Source organism: Monodon monoceros, unplaced genomic scaffold (assembly GCF_005190385.1).
Source record: "Monodon monoceros isolate NGI ecotype Baffin Bay Population unplaced genomic scaffold, NGI_Narwhal_1 Super_Scaffold_8, whole genome shotgun sequence".
In the NCBI taxonomy this organism is placed as follows: Eukaryota; Metazoa; Chordata; class Mammalia; order Artiodactyla; family Monodontidae; genus Monodon; species Monodon monoceros.
In genome coordinates this window covers 53,828,598-53,846,252 of record NW_021703785.1, presented here as the reverse complement: position 1 = coordinate 53,846,252, position 17,655 = coordinate 53,828,598, and the positions used below count along the sequence as shown (strand labels likewise).

Genomic DNA, 17,655 nt, shown 5'->3' with positions numbered 1-17,655 from the left:
AAAAAAAAAATTTTAGGACTACAAATTATTTGCCTCAAATCCCATCAAGAGGTAGAGTCTACTGCAAGTTACATTTACATTTGGCAAACATGATGCAAGCACAGCTTGCAAAGCACTTGTGTAGTGGGGCTTCCCTCTCTCTTGCTACTAGGAACTCTTTCACCACGTGAAGAAGCACGCTGGGGATGAAAAACACGTGGCAACTGCCCCAGCTGACAGCAAGCCAACCACCGGACACATAAATGAGGCCATTCTAGCCAGGAAGACCAGCCAGGTCAGCCTCAACCAGAACTGTCTAGAACGGCCCCATAGAATTATAAGCTAATAAAATGGTTTTGTTCTAAGCCACTAAACTTTGGGGTGGTTTGTTACGAAACAAAAACTCAGTGATAAAGAGGTGGATATTGGTGGTATACAAGAGCCATTTGAATGGAGTAGTGGGCATGGAAATCTGATTAGAGCTGGATTAAGACTGAATGGACAGTAAGAGGGGAACACAAGGCCTATGGCTGACACCAGCTGAGCTATGGAGGCTTCCTTTTCAAACAAGGTTATTTTCTCAACCAGGAAACAATACTCTTAGATTGTTTACTAGGTGTTCCCCACCCTCTTCCAAAGCCTCTATAAATAGGTATGGTGGCACAATGGCAAAATCCTTCTCCTGAAGTCCTTAACTTGGTGCATCCAGTTACGCCCAACTCAAGCATACCTCCTCAAAGATGCGGAGCGGACAGACGGATGAGGGAACTACATACTCTGCTACTTCACTGCCAATAGGCTTTACCAATAAATTTTACTTGATATTTTCACCTTTCATTAGAGGAATGTGTGTGTGTGTGTGTGTGTGTGTGTGTGTGTGTGTGTGTGTGTACACACGAATCCTTACAGGGCACCTAATAATCTCTTGACAAGCCTTGGCATGCTCATTACTTCTTATTTTTCAGGTAAATTCTCTGTTTGAAAAAGAACTCTAATTACATTTAAAAGCACTTGTACAAAAAAATTCAAAAAAGTTTTATAAAATGTCAAAAATTCATAAATAACTTACTTGGCAATCCGCAGTTTCCCAACTTCACCTCTTCCAGGGGCTTTAGTCCATTGCTGTGACAAATATTTAGGAACCTAAAACAAAATAAGACACTATTAGACTATGTTTTAGATGCTAACAAATCTTTTTAAACATAAAGTGATATATGGCTTCTATATATACTTTCTGTCTGTAATAACTGCTAATTAAGTAGCAAGCTCTCATTATATGTTTTGCACTAAAGAGGTACTAAGATATGTAAGAAATGATTTTTAGCTCTCAAAGTGTTTAAAGTCAGTCGAGGTGATGACACAAAACTAAAACTGGCCATATAACTTAACAACAATGAAGTACTAACTTATGTTCCCAGATAAGTCCAATAAAAGTTCAGAGATGAGAAAGGCTACCAGAAGAGGCTTCTTGGAGGAGCATAACATTCTGACATGATATTATTATTATTATTAGTGTGTGTGTGTGTGTGTGTGTGTGTGTGTGTGTGTGTGGTACGCGGGCCTCTCACTGCTGTGGCCTCTCCTGTTGTGGAGCACAGGCTCCGGACGCGCAGGCTCAGCGGCCATGGCTCACGGGCCCAGCCGCTCCGCGGCATGTGGGATCCTCACGGGTCGGGGCACGAACCCGCGTCCCCTGCATCGGCAGACAGACTCTCTACCACTGCGCCACCAGGGCGCCACCTGACATGATATTATTTAGAGACACTACTGAGCTTAAGATGATTCAAAAGTCATATTTTATATTTTTATATATTTTACATATATTTATTATGTATAAGATTATAACTGACCAATATGATGAAGGATCTGCTGAAATAAAAGAAATTATTCAATATAACAGCTAACAGTTATATAATAGTACTTTCCTGACACTTATATGCACTTTTTATACATTTATACCTCACGTCTCTACAGGGAACTTTTTTAAAAATTAATTAATTAATTTTATTTTTGGCTGCGTTGGGTCTTCGTTGCTGCATGTGGGCTTTCTCTAGTTGCGGTGAGCGGTGCGCACACTCTTCTTTGCAGTGTGCGGGCTTCTCATTACAGTGGCTTCTTGTTGCGGAGCACAGGCTCTAGGCGTGCTGGTTTCAGTAGTTGTGGCACGTAGGCTCAGCAGTTGTGGCTTGTGAGCTCTAGAGCACAGGCTCAGTCGTTGTGGCGCACAGGCTTAGCTGCTCCATGGCATGTGGAATCTTCCCAAACCAGGGCTCGAACCCGTGTCCCCTGCATTGGCAGGTGGATTCCTAACCACTGCACCACCAGGGAATATCCCCATTTTCCAGATTATGAATTTGGAGCACCCAGGGATTATAAAATTTAGCCAAGGGTATATAATTAGCAAATGAGGAGCCAGGATTCAAATCCAGGCAGTGTGGTTCCAGCATCTATGTTCTTAACTGTGTTGTGTCTGAAATTAGATATATGTAATCAGAAGGGTTTTAATTCTCAAAAAGATTAAGGGAATATACGCTGAATGTCTACTATGGACCTTAACTCATTTCTTCTAACAAGTAGTTTGAACTCGGGAATCAGTACATACTTTTAAGGTATGCTTCATACTTTATACGTACATGTAAAGTATGAAGCATAATGCCTCACACAAACAAGCACTCAGTGAGTGTCAGGTGTCATCATTATTTCCCACAGTAATCCTGGAATGACAACATGAACATGAATGTGTAACTGAGTCAGAGAGACCTTCCAAGGTTGGAAAGGAAAAAAAAAATTCTATCTAGCACAATTTCTTTTGCAAAAAGAACCACTTGACCATTAGTCAAACAAATAGCAGTGCTCTGAATATAGTAAAAATTCAAGAATAAAAGAAGATCCTAATGGTATTTGTTCATTCTTTACACTGAAATGTACTGAACAACTACTGTGTCAGACAATATGCTAGAAAAGATGAAGGGGAAGGGAGCCAACAGTGTCAGGTACAGGGCTACACATGTTATACCCACTATGCCATTTAATCCTCCCAATCACCCTGCAAAATTGCTTCCGCTCTCCTCATTCTATAGATAAGAAAACCGAGGCTCAGGGGGTTGAAATAACATGGTTAACTAGTATCAGCCACGAGAGGCCTCCAGATCGGTCAGATGCTCTCTTTGTTATACAACTAAATAAGAGTATGTAAAAGATCCTAAAGGAAAAGGGGTTTTGAAGATTCCACATACTACACTGCACTCCACTTATTCATGCATGCTTAGAGGATTTGGCAAACTCCTTCTGCTAACTGTATCTACCTATTAGGTCTCCTTTGATTACCAACGAGAAGAAAACCCACTTAGGCATACAGAGGATTTATTGGCAAAAGTAACTAAAAATTCCAGAGGTAGTTTTAAAGTGGCTTGATTAAGGGCTCAAATGATGTAACCAGGCCTCTTTCACCATCTCTCATCTCTTCTCACCACACTGACTCACTTCTTTGACAGCCTTCCCCCTTGTGTAGCAAGATGGCTGAAAGCCGCTCCTGAAGAGCAAGAGTTCTCCTTCCCCAAATCCCCAGCAAAACTGTAATTGTCTCTCGCGGCTTTGACTAGGTCATGTGTCCTTCCTTGGGCCTATTATTGAACCCACAGATGAGATCCTTGCACTGTCAGCCTGAGTCAATGACACCTCTGGTGAGGGACAGTCAACCCCATTAGAATCACACAGACTGAAGAGGGAGCACTAAGTAAGTGCTGTTACAGTGTCAGAGCAAGAGGATACTGGTTAGTCAAAGAAGCAAATGTCAACATTACCTGTCAGAACTAAATACAAGATCTGAAACTGATCTGGACAAATACCATTACAACATCAAATAAAACCCTGAATCCTTGAACTATGTAAATTATTCCCTCATGGCCTCAATCTTGAAATACTGCCTAACAAGTGAGCCTTTGCTTCTTGCTTGTCTTCGATTTTTAGCCCCAGGGAACCTTCTTGTCAATTACTCTAACACAAAGAGAAAATTATGTTCTACAGATAGCAGCCTACTCTACCAAGAGATCACAAGCTGTATTCCCTAACAAAGTCTTTAGGGGATAGATGGTGGCTTTTCTTCATTATATTCCAAGTTACTGATTCAAATGAGCCCTACATTTACATACTGTAAAACTTTCTCGTTATCAGTAACAGTACCCCTCTCCACAAACTGTATTTCAAGGAACAATTCTGACCGCCACCTCCTAACTTCCTGGCCCTTTCCTCAGTACTTCGACTCCAACAATTCTTCCATCCCTCAAATCATAGACTCTACATCTGTACACTGTCCCCTGTCTGCTTATGTCCTCACGCCTCTCTTTAACGGAGCTACATTTCACAACCCATCATTATAACCATTCTCTTGCCCCTAACTCCCTCCATCATGCTGGCCTGGCAGAACCTAATCCTGATTAAAGCCAAGCTATACTACTACTTATTTTATTAATTTATCTATTTATTGTTTTATTTGATCGTGCTCTATCCTTCCTCTACACTTGCACCTGAGCAGCTGAAGAAAAACAATCATGCTCAACGGTCTCCCTTGAAATACACGGCTACTAACATCAAGTAAGCCCTTCAAGATGCCAGGCAATTTCTCGACCTCCCTGGTCAATTCTCACCTGCAGTGGGAAAGCCACTGCAGACAGGTCACACGTTCTCTTCACTCCTCAAATATGTAACACTTCTTCCTTCCTCTTCCACTGAGGAAAGACGAACAATCAAAAGGATACTTCCAAATCTACCACTTAGGACTTCCCTGGCAGTCCAGTGGATAAGTCTCCGAGATTCCACTGCAGGGGGCGCGGGTTCGACCCCACATGCCTTGAGAACTAAGATCCTGCATGCCATACCGCTTGGCCAAAAAATCAATCAGTCAATCAATCAATCTACCGCTTAGCCACAGGTGGGGCTTTTACTCTGCTTTCCCCTTTTAACAGGTGAACTATGTATGGCCAATCCCTCCAGGTGTGCACTGAATTTTTCCCTGTAGTCTAATCAAGGACATCTTTCTTTCAATTCTACCCTTTCCTCCACTCCCCCATTGCAGTAACAATGATGATGGTGAGAGCTAACACTCAGAGCGCTTACTAAATGTGGCAGAAGACTCTAAGATGGCCCCCAATGATCCCCACCTCCTGATATTCGCACCCTTGGGTAACTGCCTCTCCTTGGGTGAGAATAGGACCTGTGACTTCCTTCTGGTCAATGCAATATGGCAAAGGTGATGGATGGGATGTTACTTCTGTGATTAGGTTACATCAGACTGTGATCTCTGTCTTGCTTCGAAGCCCGTGTGGCAGGAAACTAAGGGCAGGCTCCAGCCAACAGTCAACTAGGAATCTAGGCCCTCGGTCCCACAACCTTAGAGGAACTGAATTCTGCCAGCCACGGAACCTTGGAAACAATCTTTCCACAGGCACAGCTTCAGCTGAGAGTCCAGCCCTGGCTGACATCCGGACTGCATCCTGTGAGAGACTCTGAAGCAGAGGACCCAGGTAAGCCACACCAGAACTCCTGATCCACAGAAACTATGAAATAATAAATGCACACTATTTTAAGCTACTAAGCCTGTGGTGATAATGTTATATAGCAATAGATAACTAACACATTAAGTGACAAGCACTCTTTTAAATGTTTTAAATATATTAACCATTTAACTCTCACACAATCCTTTTATTGTCTCCATTTTACAAATGAGGAAGCTGAGGCACAGGGAGGTTAGCAGAGTAATTCATGATCACACACCTCGTAAGCGCAGGCTCTAAAGTTCTTTCCAGCCACTGTCCCATCTCTCTGCCTCTCTACAGCAAAGCTCTTGGAAGAGCCGTCTCTGCTGGCTGCCTACAGTTCCTCCTCTGCCACTTTGTTCTGCTCTAAACAGGCTTCCCCGCTACTACTCTGCTGAAACTGGTTCCCATGGTTACAAAAGCTCGCCATATCGCCAAGCCAATGTTTAGTCCTTGTCTTGCAGACCTATCAACAATATTTGAGAACTTACTGTTTCCTCCTTCTTCAAACACTTTCTTTACTTGGCTTCACGTCACTCCAATCTCTCTGCATTTTCCTCCTACTTCTCTGCACTCTCCTTTTTTGGTCTCCACACATCTAGATTCTCATCTTCCTGACCTCTTAACCTCATAGGGCTCTGATTTCAGTCCTCAGACCTTTCCTCCTCTCTATCCACACTCAATCTTATGTAATCTCATCCAATCTCTTGACTTTAAATACCCTCTGTATATTGACAACTCCCAAATTTATAGCTCTCCCCTCCAAATCCCAACTTATATATCCAACTGCCTACTCAAACTCTCCATCTGAATATTCACTAGACATTTCAAACTCAAAATATCCACACCAGAACTCTTATTTCTCCCTCATAAACCTGTTCCTCCTGCAATTTTCCTATCTCAGTAAAAGTCGACTCCGTACTTCCAGGCACTCAGTCTGAAAGTGGAGTTACCCTGAATAGCTCCTTTTTTCTCACATTCCACATCCAATTAACTAACATAGCCTGTCAGCAACACCTTCAAATTACATCTGGACTCCATGTCCTTCTCACCAATTCCAGGGTTACCAGCCTAATCCAAGTCACCATCATCTCTTGTAACAGCCATCTCTTACTGTAATAGCCTCCTGATTCCCTTGCTTCCACTCTTGTCCATGCACACTTTAGTCTCAGTACAGCAGCCAGAGTGACCATATTAAAACCAAAGTCACATGATCCTGTCCTGCTCAAAGCCTTTCAATTTATTTAACAGACATCTACATAGTGCTTAACATGTGCCAGGTACTTTTCTAAGCACTTTAGAATTTTACTTCACTTAATCCTCATAACAACTCTATTATTATTCCATTTTGCAGATGAAGAAACTAAGGCACCAAAAAGTTATCATTTGTCCAAAGTCTCACAATTACTAGCGGTGGGAAGCCAGGATTCTAACCTAGGCAGTCTAGCTCCACAGTCAGCATGCCAAGCTGCCTCTCTATGGCTACTCGCTTCCCATGTCACTCATTGTAAAAATCCTCTATAATGTCTTAGATGATTCAGCCCTCTGCAATCCATGGCCTCATGGATCTATGGATTCATGACCCTCCTACTGCCTTCACTCACTTGACTCTAATCACACAGATTTGTGAACATTCCCAACACCATCCCATCCGAGGGCCTTTGATTCGTTGTTACTTCTGTCTGGAATGCTCTTCCTCCAGATATCTGAAGGGCATCTCCATAACTTCCTTCAGGTCTCTGCTCAAGGACCACCTTATCAGTGAGGCCCTTCCCCACGCCATTAAAATAGCATCCCCAGCTACCTTCTACACCTTTTACCCTGATTTGTTTTTCTTCAGAGCACTTATCACCTGCTATATACATGTCTGTTTATTGTCCATTCTCCCTCTCCATTAGAATGCAATCTGCACGAGGTAGATATTTTGTGTGTTTTGTTTACTGCCACATCCCTAGCATCTAGAATAGCCTGGCACACAGTAGGAACAGAGTTATTATTTTAATGACTGGATATTGTTGAAGAAATGTTAGTGTAATGAAAATGATGGTGTTATTAGGATAAATCCAGGATACAGAATTTAATTTTAATAACTCTCACTGCATTCTCAAAGGGAAACCTTATTTCAGAGATTTACCTTAAAATAAGGGGGAAGAGAGGAAAACACCAATAGTAGAGTGGAGCATTTTCCAACCTGCCACTGTCCCCTCATTGCTGGTTCCCTGAAATGTTATTAAGATAAAGGGAAGACAAGAATGTTCTGGAGCTCTTGAGGCTTTCCTGGTGGTGCAGTGGTTAAGAATTCGCCTGCCAACGCAGGGGACATGGGTTCGATCCCTGGTCCAGGAAGATCCCACATGCCACGGAGCAACTAAGCCCGTGCGCCACAACTACTGAGCCTGTGCTCTAGAGCCCATGAGCCACAACTATTGAGCCCGCATGCCACAACTACTGAGCCTGCACTCTAGAGCCTGTGAGCCACAACTACCGAAGCCCGTGTGCCTAGAGCCTGTGCTCCACAAGAGAAGCCACCGCAGTGAGAAGCCTGCGCACCACAACGAAGAGTAGCCCCCGCTCGCCACAACTAGAGAAAGCCTGTGTGCAGCAACGGAGACCCAACACAGCCAAAAATAAATTAATTAATTAATTTAAAAAAAAAAGAATGTTCTGGAGCTCTTGATGAGACCACTGTTCTTCAATACATTAACCAGGTCAGAAGATTCTATGATCAAACTGCTGGAGACTACAATTTAGGCCACCAAACAACAAGACAATAGTTCTAAGTGAAGTAAGTATATATCATACACTAAAACAAATTTAAGAATCAAATCCAGTACAATAATTGTATCTAATACAAGCAATTGCCAACTAAAACAAAGATTACGTCCCAGAAGTTAACTGATAAAAACAAGTTTGGAACTCATACCGCATTGTCATCATTGTTATAATAAAACTGTAAGTTCCCATGGAACTTCCCTGGTGGTCCAGTGGTTAAGACTCTGCGCTTCCAACTGCAGGGGGCACGGGTTCAGTCCCTGGTCGGGGAACTAAGATCTGGCATGCTGCGTGCAATGTGGCCAAAAAAAAAAAGAAAAAAGTAAGTTCCCAGGTAAGCCTACCAGTTTATTTAATTCAAAAGGTTGCCAAAATACTATACCCTTGTAATGAAAAACAGAATACAATGAGGATACTATGTCAATCATATATAACTTTCTGCACCAAGAGCTTACGGAAATGGGCTTCCCAGAAGTCCCAGCCCATTAAGTTGTGAAAAAAGAGGTAGAAGGAAAAGGAAAAATAACGGTATATATGGTTCCAAGGCTCCAAAATACTTTTTTTGGACAGCTGATATTTTTATTTTTATTGTTATTTTAATTTTATTTTTAAGATTTAATTTTATTTATTTTTGGCTGCGTTGGGTCTTCGTTGCTGCACGCAGGCTTTCTCTAGTTGTGGCGAGCGGGGGCTATTCTCTGTTGCGGTGTACAGGCTTCTCTTGTTGCCCTAGGCTCATGGTCAGTAGTTGTGGCGCATAGGCTCTAGAGCGCAGGCTCAGTAGTTGTGGTGTCCGGGCTTAGTTGCTCCGTGGCATGTGGGATCTTCCCAGACCAGGGATGGAACCCATGTCCCCTGCAGTGGTAGGCAGATTCTTATCCACTGCGCCTCCAGGGAAGCCCCTGGACAGCTGTTATTTTTAATTAAAACATTTTATTTTTAAGGTGTACAACATGATGATTTGATATATGCAGTGAAATGATTACGCTAGTCAAGCTAATTAACATATCGTCTCCTCACATAATTACCTTTGTTTCTGGATGAGAACACCTGAATTCTATTCTTAGTAAATTTCCACAAAACACTCTTGTCAACATGTCACTTGTGAGATATCTGTGTTGTTTCCACTGTCTACACATTCATTAAAGTAAATGAGATGGAGACAAGATAATGGGTACAGGGATGTTTTCTCAGATTTCCCAAGACCAGAAAATGACTCACTTAAGCATTATTTCCTCAGGGAAACTCCCTTGACCTCCCAGACTAAGTCAAGTTCCTTTGCTATTCACACTCACACAACAGTACTCCTTGCTTCAGTGCCCTCATCTGTCTGGAACTGCCTTCATTAGGACTTGACTGATGTCTCTCTCCAGCACAGACTACAGATCCGGGTTTACAGAGCCCAGGCCTGTCTGTTCTTGCTCACCATAACACACTCAGAGCCCAGAACAATGAGTGGCGATCACTGAAAGCTTGTTGTATCAATCAATCCGCTCGCTCAAGCTACAGGTCAATTTTAAGGTCAACAGTGCCTTTGAATCCAAGGTGCTAAGGGGATATATACAGTAGTTACTCCGCTAAGCTTGTTTGCCAACTTTGCGTCATCAAATATCTAGTTCCCCAACTACTAGTCTCCAAAGCCCTGTTTCTCCCAGAGTATTGGACACTGTATTAGACAGTGATGTGACACCCTTTTCCTCGTTTAGGATTGAAGGCCTTATTCCCCTAGCTGCTGGGAGTGACCACAGAGAGCCCTCAGCTCTTAGCTCTCTGTGGAATTGCCTCCACTGAAGACAGGCCCTTTGGCCACGATCGCCCACTGTTCCTGGGGCAAACCACCCTGTGCCCAATCCTGCATAAGTCCTTTTCCTTCCACAGGTGATGATCCCAGGAGCACTCCATAACAAACCTCTGCATGCTAACCTTCTCCTCAGAACCAGCTTCCCTGGGAACCCAACCTATGACAGGCAGCTTCTACTCACACGTTTACTTGAAGGTCAACATATGGAGTTGACAAGACCCAAGGCCATAAAAACAGTCCCAGGGCTTCCCTGGTGGCGCCGTGGTTGAGAGTCCACCTGCCGATGCAGGGGACATGGGTTCGTGCCCCGGCCCGGGAGGATCCCACGTGCCGCGGAGAGCCTGGGCCCGTGAGCCATGGCTGCTGAGCCTGCGTGTCCGGAGCCTGTGCTCCGCAGCGGGAGGGGCCCCCACAGTGAGAGGCCCGCGTACCGTAAAAAAACAAAAAACAAAACAAAACAAAAAAAAACACAAAGTCCCCCACCTCACCTCTGGTCTCCAGGGAGATGATTCATTAAAGGGAACCAAGGGGAAAAAAAGACATTTCCTATTCCTGGCATAAGCTTTGTAGCCAAACAGACCTAAATTTGAATTACTGTTCCATGCTTGGGCAAGATAATTAACCTCCCTAAGCCTCAATTTTATCATCTGAAAAATATAATTAGTACCTACTTCACAGGTTTGCTGTGTAAAATACTTGGTACATTATAAATGTAAGTTCCTTTTTCTCCTGCAAGACTTTGGAGTATCACCCATTCCGGTTTCCTCTCTCCCTGGTACACAGCTTTCTCTCTGGCTGCCAATGTCCAACTGTTTAACTGTCTGTGAAAAAATAAAAGTTGAGCTTGGTGGCATCTGAGTTGTTGAATGGAGGACCCAATATTCACAGGGGATGGTGTCCATCTCTCTTGTCCTGATCCTCTCCTCCAACAAGTATCAATCAAAATGCTTATAAGAGGAAGGCTGATGGGGCTTGAAACACACCTTTTTGCTGGCTAGGGAGCTGTTGGTTGGACCCATTGCAGCGCTTGTCAATACCTCCACCCGTCCATTTCCCTCACAAGATAGCATTTCTTATAATTCAAGCTCCAGTATGATATTCATTACTTACAAAAACCCCACCACTCCTAAAAACCCTGCCAACTTTATCTCCCCCTCTTCCCCATCAGGTACCCTACCCTCCTGCCAATCATAACTAGATGATTTTTTTCCAGAAGTCTAAATATTGGAAGCTGGGCTTCCCTGGTGGCGCAGTGGTTGAGAATCCACCTGCCAATGCAGGGGACACGGGTTCGAGCCCTGGTCCGGGAAGATCCCACATGCCGCGGAGGAACAAAGCCTGTGCGCCACAACTACTGAGCCTGTGCTCTAGAGCCAATGAGCCACAAATACTGAGCCCACGTGCCACAACTACTGAAGCCCGCGTGCCTAGAGCCCGTGCTCCACAACAAGAGAAAACACCGCAATGAGAAGCCCTCGCCCCGCAACGCAGAGTAGCCCTCACTTGCCGCAACTAGAGAAAAGCCTGCGTGCGGCAACGAAGACCCAATGCAGACCAAAATAAATAAATAAATTTTAAATAAATATTGGAAGCCAAACAAAAGAACTATGCTAAAATTTTTTTAAATATCATTTTTAGATCCTGATTTCGTACCGGGTGTGTAGTAGTAGTGTGACCAGCTGGCAACCTAACAGTGGCATAGACTAAGCAACAGAAATAGGGCAATGCAAACTACAAGGGACTAGCTCCCTGACCAGGTAAAAACTGCGGCTGTTTATGTTTCTTAGCAGGTGGCATCTATTGTGAAGTTAAATCCAATCATGTCTATTATCTATCAAAACTTATTTAGATCATCATTCTCTTGTAGATTTAAGATATTCAAAACTCCAGAAATGGCATTTCATTAGGCCAGAACAGTTACAGGTAGTGGATATTCTGGTACACAATCTTCCACTATATTTGCCTTTTCCTGAACACACTCACCAGCCCTGCTGGGAAGTCTTTTCTAACTAATCAACTCCATAGGCTCTTCTTAAATGTCACCTTCCCCAAAGTCTTCCCTGTTCCCACCTGACAACTTTTTTCCTACTTAAAACTCTCAGAGGGCTTCCCTGGTGGCGCAGTGGTTGAGAGTCCGCCTGCCGATGCAGGGGACGCGGGTTCGTGCCCCGGTCCGGGAAGATCCCACGTGCCGTGGAGCGGCTGGGCCCGTGAGCCATGGCCGCTGAGCCTGTGCATCCGGAGCCTGTGCTCTGCAACGGGAGAGGCCACAACAGTGAGAGGCCCGCGTACCCGTACCGCAAAAAAAAAAACCTCTCAGAGATCTTGTATGTATAACCCTTACTTGTATTTATCCTTTTCTATACCTGTCTAGTGATGGAATTAATAAAATATGAACAAAATGGCCCATGAACTTGCAACACTCTAGGAAGAAACTCATGTATTCTACAACAAATGATCCTCAAAGATCAGAACTCAAGGCGTTATTTATAAGAAATATTAACGTGTACTGGAAAGATTTAAAGTCGTATGTAGTTCTATTCACAAATTCTAATTGGGTAAGAATGAAAACAAACTCTATAAACAACATATTATATTTTAATATCACACAAAGCAAGCTGAAAATGAAATTAACCATTACAACTTGAAGTTCTCATATAATTTATTCCTATAATTCAGAGATAAAAATCCAAATATGCTTAGGATAGGGGCATGAAAATCATACTGGATGCTAATCCCAGTGCAAATGAAACAAATTCAAACTATCTGACAGGTGTGCAAATCAAACCTCATTGCCTACTAGCATTCCTTTAACTAAAGCAGAAATAAAAGTTGTCAAACAAAGAGGGAACATGAATGGATTTTAGAACAGAAAGTATTTGATAGCAATTCTCATCCTCTTTAAGAGATAAGGTTGTCAGAGGACAAGAACTGGCAAAAAAAAAAAAGTCCTTTCACACTCTGGAAAGATGTAGTATTTGCAAGCCTGTTACTTTTCTTTGATACATAAGGTTAGAAAAAGAAGAAATACTACAGGCCAAATTGATGTAAGGAAACAATGATACAGCAAACAATAAATAATTGAAACATTATAACCTCCTTTATAAAACAGAACAAATCATTAGTCTGAGGTAAGTTTTTAAAGTGATAAAATGTATTCAAATGGCCATATATGAAAGAACACTAAAATTTCTTAACTTTACATTCATTGCTTTCTTTCACATCCTCATTTAGTCAGTCACCACATCCTGACAACTTTTGCTGAAAAAGTTTCCCTAACTCCTCAGAATTCAAACGCCTATGATCCTGTGATAATTTTCTAATTTTGACTCTAATTTTGTTATCTTCCCCTCAAGTTTTTTTTTCCCCCTAAAAGAATCATTTGCATCCCTGCCTTACTCAAAAACCTCCAAAAGTTTCCTCACTTCTTGTAGACTAAAGTTAAAACATCCCCATTTCACAATGTGACAGTATCAGTATACAGTCCCAAGCCTCTACTCGAGGCATAATAATCTCCTCTCTGATTTCCAGGATACAGCATGTTACTGTGCATTTTCACTCCTGCATTTCAGTTCCACTCTCCATGGTATACTACGGAGATAATATGGGTGGCCTCTGTCCACCCATCCAAATCTCTCTGTAAGGCAAACAACATTTCTTGAGCATTTACTGTGCTCCAAGCACAAACACATCATCTCAAGCATCACCATCTTTTCAAGCTCTTTCAGTCTGTAAAGGAGCTCTCCTCCCTAATGATTCCCCTCCATTTAGCATGCAGGAGGAGAGAGATGTTGCTGCACACGGGCTTTCTCTAGTTGCGGTGAGCGGGGGCTACTCTTCGTTGCGGTGCGCGGGCTTCTCAATGCGGTGGCTTCTCTTGTTGCGGAGCGTGGGCTCTAGGCGCGCGGGCTTCAGCAGTTGTGGCTCGCGGGCCCTAGAGCGCAGGCTCAGTAGTTGTGGCGCATGCAGGGGGCTTAGCTGCTCCGCGGCATGTGGGATCTTCCCAAACCAGGGTTCAAACCCGTGTCCCCTGCACTGGCAGGCGGATTCTTAACCACTGCGCCACCAGGGGAGTCTCTACTCCATTATTTAAATCACACTGATAACGCTGTGATAAGTCAAATGAGTACCAGAGACTAAGGCTAGCAATGAAGGATAAGAGTTCATTCATTCATTCATCACATATCTGAGCTATTACCATGTGCCAAACACAGTTCGGGGTGTGACAGGCAAGAAGCCTAGTCTCGAGAAATGTGACTGTGCGTGTGCTGGGGAAAAGGAGGTAACCAACACTGAACACAGAATCACTTTGGACTCTGACAAGTGCTTTGAAGAATATAATACAGGTTCGACTGGCTAGCGAATAAGCATAAGAGAGCTACTTCAGAGAGGCAGACAGGACGGGCCTCTCAGATTTAACTGATGAAAACTCAGCCATGTGATATAAGTTTTTAAAAATCTAACAAACCAAGGTCCCTACATTTTACTTGAGTTTCGGATACTGTCACAATCACATTTTGAACATTACATATGTCTTATAAAACCCTCCTAAAAGACAACACTCCCCAATATGAAAAAGTAAAGCACAAATACTGTGCTCACTAAGGGCTAATCAAGATTGCTGTCTTTACAAAACAAAACAAAAGGAAAGACATTTGCTGACAGTTTCACGAGACCAGGTCATGCTCTCAAAGAACACTCCAGTCCACGGCCTCTCCTTTCCTGAGTTCAGAGCTCTCAGCTCTCCTGAGAACTGCTTAAGAACCAACAACCTAAAAGAACACTTTAAGGGTATGCAGAGACCAGTTCTACTTTCTGGCTGAGAAAATTCTAACAGGAAGCAGACACTCAACTTCCTTATACAGACTGATAACTAAAATCAGTTTCACCAAGAGAAGATGCAGAAATTTTTCAGCTTGGGGTTAAATGCACCGCTCACATTGGGGGACACCAAGACAGGGCCCCAGAAAAACCAGGTCGTGGGGAAAGGAGATCCATGCCAGGCAGGCTCGGGCTCTTAATTGGCTGAAAAACACTGGGCGTCCCTTAACTAATCTCGTCTGCAAACGAGCATAACAATGAGTCCTGCCTCTCAAGTTAACTGAAGCTCTAATGAGAAGGCCATAAAGAACTTTAAAAGGCGCACGGGGTGGGACAGTCTCAAGTCACTGAAACTACTTTAAGGAGGAGCGCAAGCGGGAGCCGCGCAAACCTTACCTTGACCAGCCACACTCCGGTGTTCTGCTTGGCGCCTGTCAGATCGAGTTCCCCGCGCTCGGCCATGGGTCTGTCGCCGGCGGAGGCGTGCGGGCCAGAGCAGCGGCCCCGGAAGCTGGGGGACTGCGGAGCGAGGGACCGGAGCACAGCGCGAGCCGGAGCCGGAGGCTGACTGTGAATAGCCGGGGTTCACCTGCTGGGACGCTGGGATGCCGGGAAAAGAGGAACACGCCGCCGGGAGCCGGGAACTGCGCCTGCGCGCTGCTACCGTCAGTACGGCGCACTGCTGCAGACAAACTTCCTGAGCAGGCAACTTCTTGAGTGGGTGTGGCTACTGCCGTGGGCTGTGCCCGAGTGATTAGAGCATAAGGTGGGATGGGCCAAAACGTCAGCAATACTTTCAAAGACTAGGTCAGCGTAACTGAAGAAAGAAGGTGTCAAAACAGAAAAATGGGGTTCAAAGAGACAAAGGCTGTCAGTATCTGTCCAACCCTGGCCAAGGAGAGAGAGACAGCATTTGGAGGACAGGGTAGGAGTAATAAAGTGAATTAGCACAAGTGGTCTCAATTGAAAGGCACCCTGAGCACCTCCAATTAAACAGAGTACACCCCTTTTAGACTCCAAAACCCGGAGCCCTGTAATTAGGTCAATGACAATAGACATGTAACAGACAAATCTGATTGTTAAACTTCCCTGCTTATAGAATTTCCTCTCTCTCTTCTTGCCTCTAGAATAAAATTCAATCCTCTCCACACAGGCCCTCTCAGTTTGATACCTGCCACTCAATGCACCACACATCCAAGCACACCTAACCCATCAGACCTCCCTGAATACAGCAGAATGTTCCTCAATTATTTCAGAGCCTCTGCACACTGGATTCCCTTTACTCAGATGCCCTATTCTTCCCTTACCCTCATTCTCACCTCTGTCTTCTGATTGCCAGACTCCTACTTAGGTGTCAAGACTAATGGAAATGTCACTTCCTATGAGATCTTTTATCAACTCCCCCAGAGGAAGTTTCATTTTTCTTCACATCACAGTGTGCGATACTTAGCATGATGCATTATAATATACATGTTTACATGCTGCCTTTGCTTTCTAGACTATGAGCTCCTCCTAGGCAGAAATAGTGTTTTATTCATTTTTTATTCACAGCATCTGGCACAATGCTTGACACCCTGTCAGATTTCAATAGGCTTTGGCTGAATGAACATTTGCTGAAAGAGAAACAGACAGTAAGATATTGTAAGAATGGCAAGTAATGTATTGAATCCTGCATAAGAACCGTACACATAATTGAAGAAATTCCATGTCTGCGCAGCATAGGGCTAGAAAAAGCTGTCAGGTCACTGAGATCAGCTGGGAAAACTAACAGGAAAAATAGGAGACGAGGCATGCGTTAAAAAGGAAGATTGCATTCTTGTGTTACAGCTTGGGAAATGGCCTTAAAAGATATAAAGGACAAGTGGATAAAGAGAGCTGCTTTAAGCTTTGATCAAATAGAAGGAATAAATTAAAATATGAGACCATAAGAGAAGAGACTTAATGTAGTCTGGATGACCCTAGTAATGACCTTTAGAGTAAAGGATTAGAACCTTGGCCTTGATCTGTGGCTTATGGGAAGCCTAAAAATGTGTGTGTGTGTGTGTGTGTGTGTGTGTGTGTGTGTGTGTGTGTTTACAGGGATTGGGGGAGAACAAATAGCTAAAGAAGAAGAAATGCCTAAAGAAGAAAGGAAAAAGTGAATATTTTTAAATGATTATATAAGGAAGAAGAAGAAAAAAAAAACTTACTGAGCACCTCATCCTCCTACATTGCTGAATAAAGAACAGACTTCTTCTATCTGTCCTTTTCAAATTTCCTTCCAGCTTGAAGAGGATGCTTATGAGCTGTGAGAGGAAAGGAGGATGCGGGCTCCATGAAGCAGATTCACAGATTTACTTTGGAGACCAGCAGGGTAGCATATATTACAGCTAGATCCTTCACCCTCCTAAGGGCCTATTATATGCCAGACATCGATAATTTTGGCCCAATCCAGCTTTATGTTCTTTCCACCATGATCCCATGCCCTTAATATCCATTCCCACACAGGTTCTATGGATTTCTGCTGTGGTCAATTAGGCATACCCAGTACAGATATTTTAGGTATCTCTATTGCCCAATCATGCCAGAGACCATTAGTGTTCTCTTTACTACTTGAAATAGAGTCATCAGCATCTTTAAATCTAATTAGATTAGACAGCCAGTTCCAAAAACCCAGAACCAATTTAGGAAAACCTATCCTTAACACCATGTTCCTCTAGGATCACTCTCAGTACCAAATAAGTATTAGGCAGGGTTCTCCAGAGAAAC

At 43.5% G+C, this 17,655-nt stretch overlaps 1 protein-coding gene across 2 annotated transcripts in view; it reads right to left on the bottom strand.

Annotated features, from left to right (window-relative positions):
• GTF2F2 (general transcription factor IIF subunit 2) overlaps positions 1–15,556 on the bottom strand; it is a 152,664-nt gene extending 137,108 nt beyond the window's left edge. For both annotated transcript variants that reach the window (XR_003791731.1, XM_029210186.1), the window contains exons 1-2: positions 15,304–15,556; positions 1,049–1,122 (exon numbers count right to left, since the gene is read on the bottom strand). Coding sequence is in view for 1 of the 2 variants with exons in the window: in XM_029210186.1 (XP_029066019.1) it covers positions 1,049–1,122; positions 15,304–15,369 (140 nt within the window). In the remaining variant the exon portion in view is untranslated. The remainder of the gene's footprint in view (positions 1–1,048; positions 1,123–15,303) is intronic.
• Between the last annotated feature and the right edge of the window lie 2,099 nt (positions 15,557–17,655).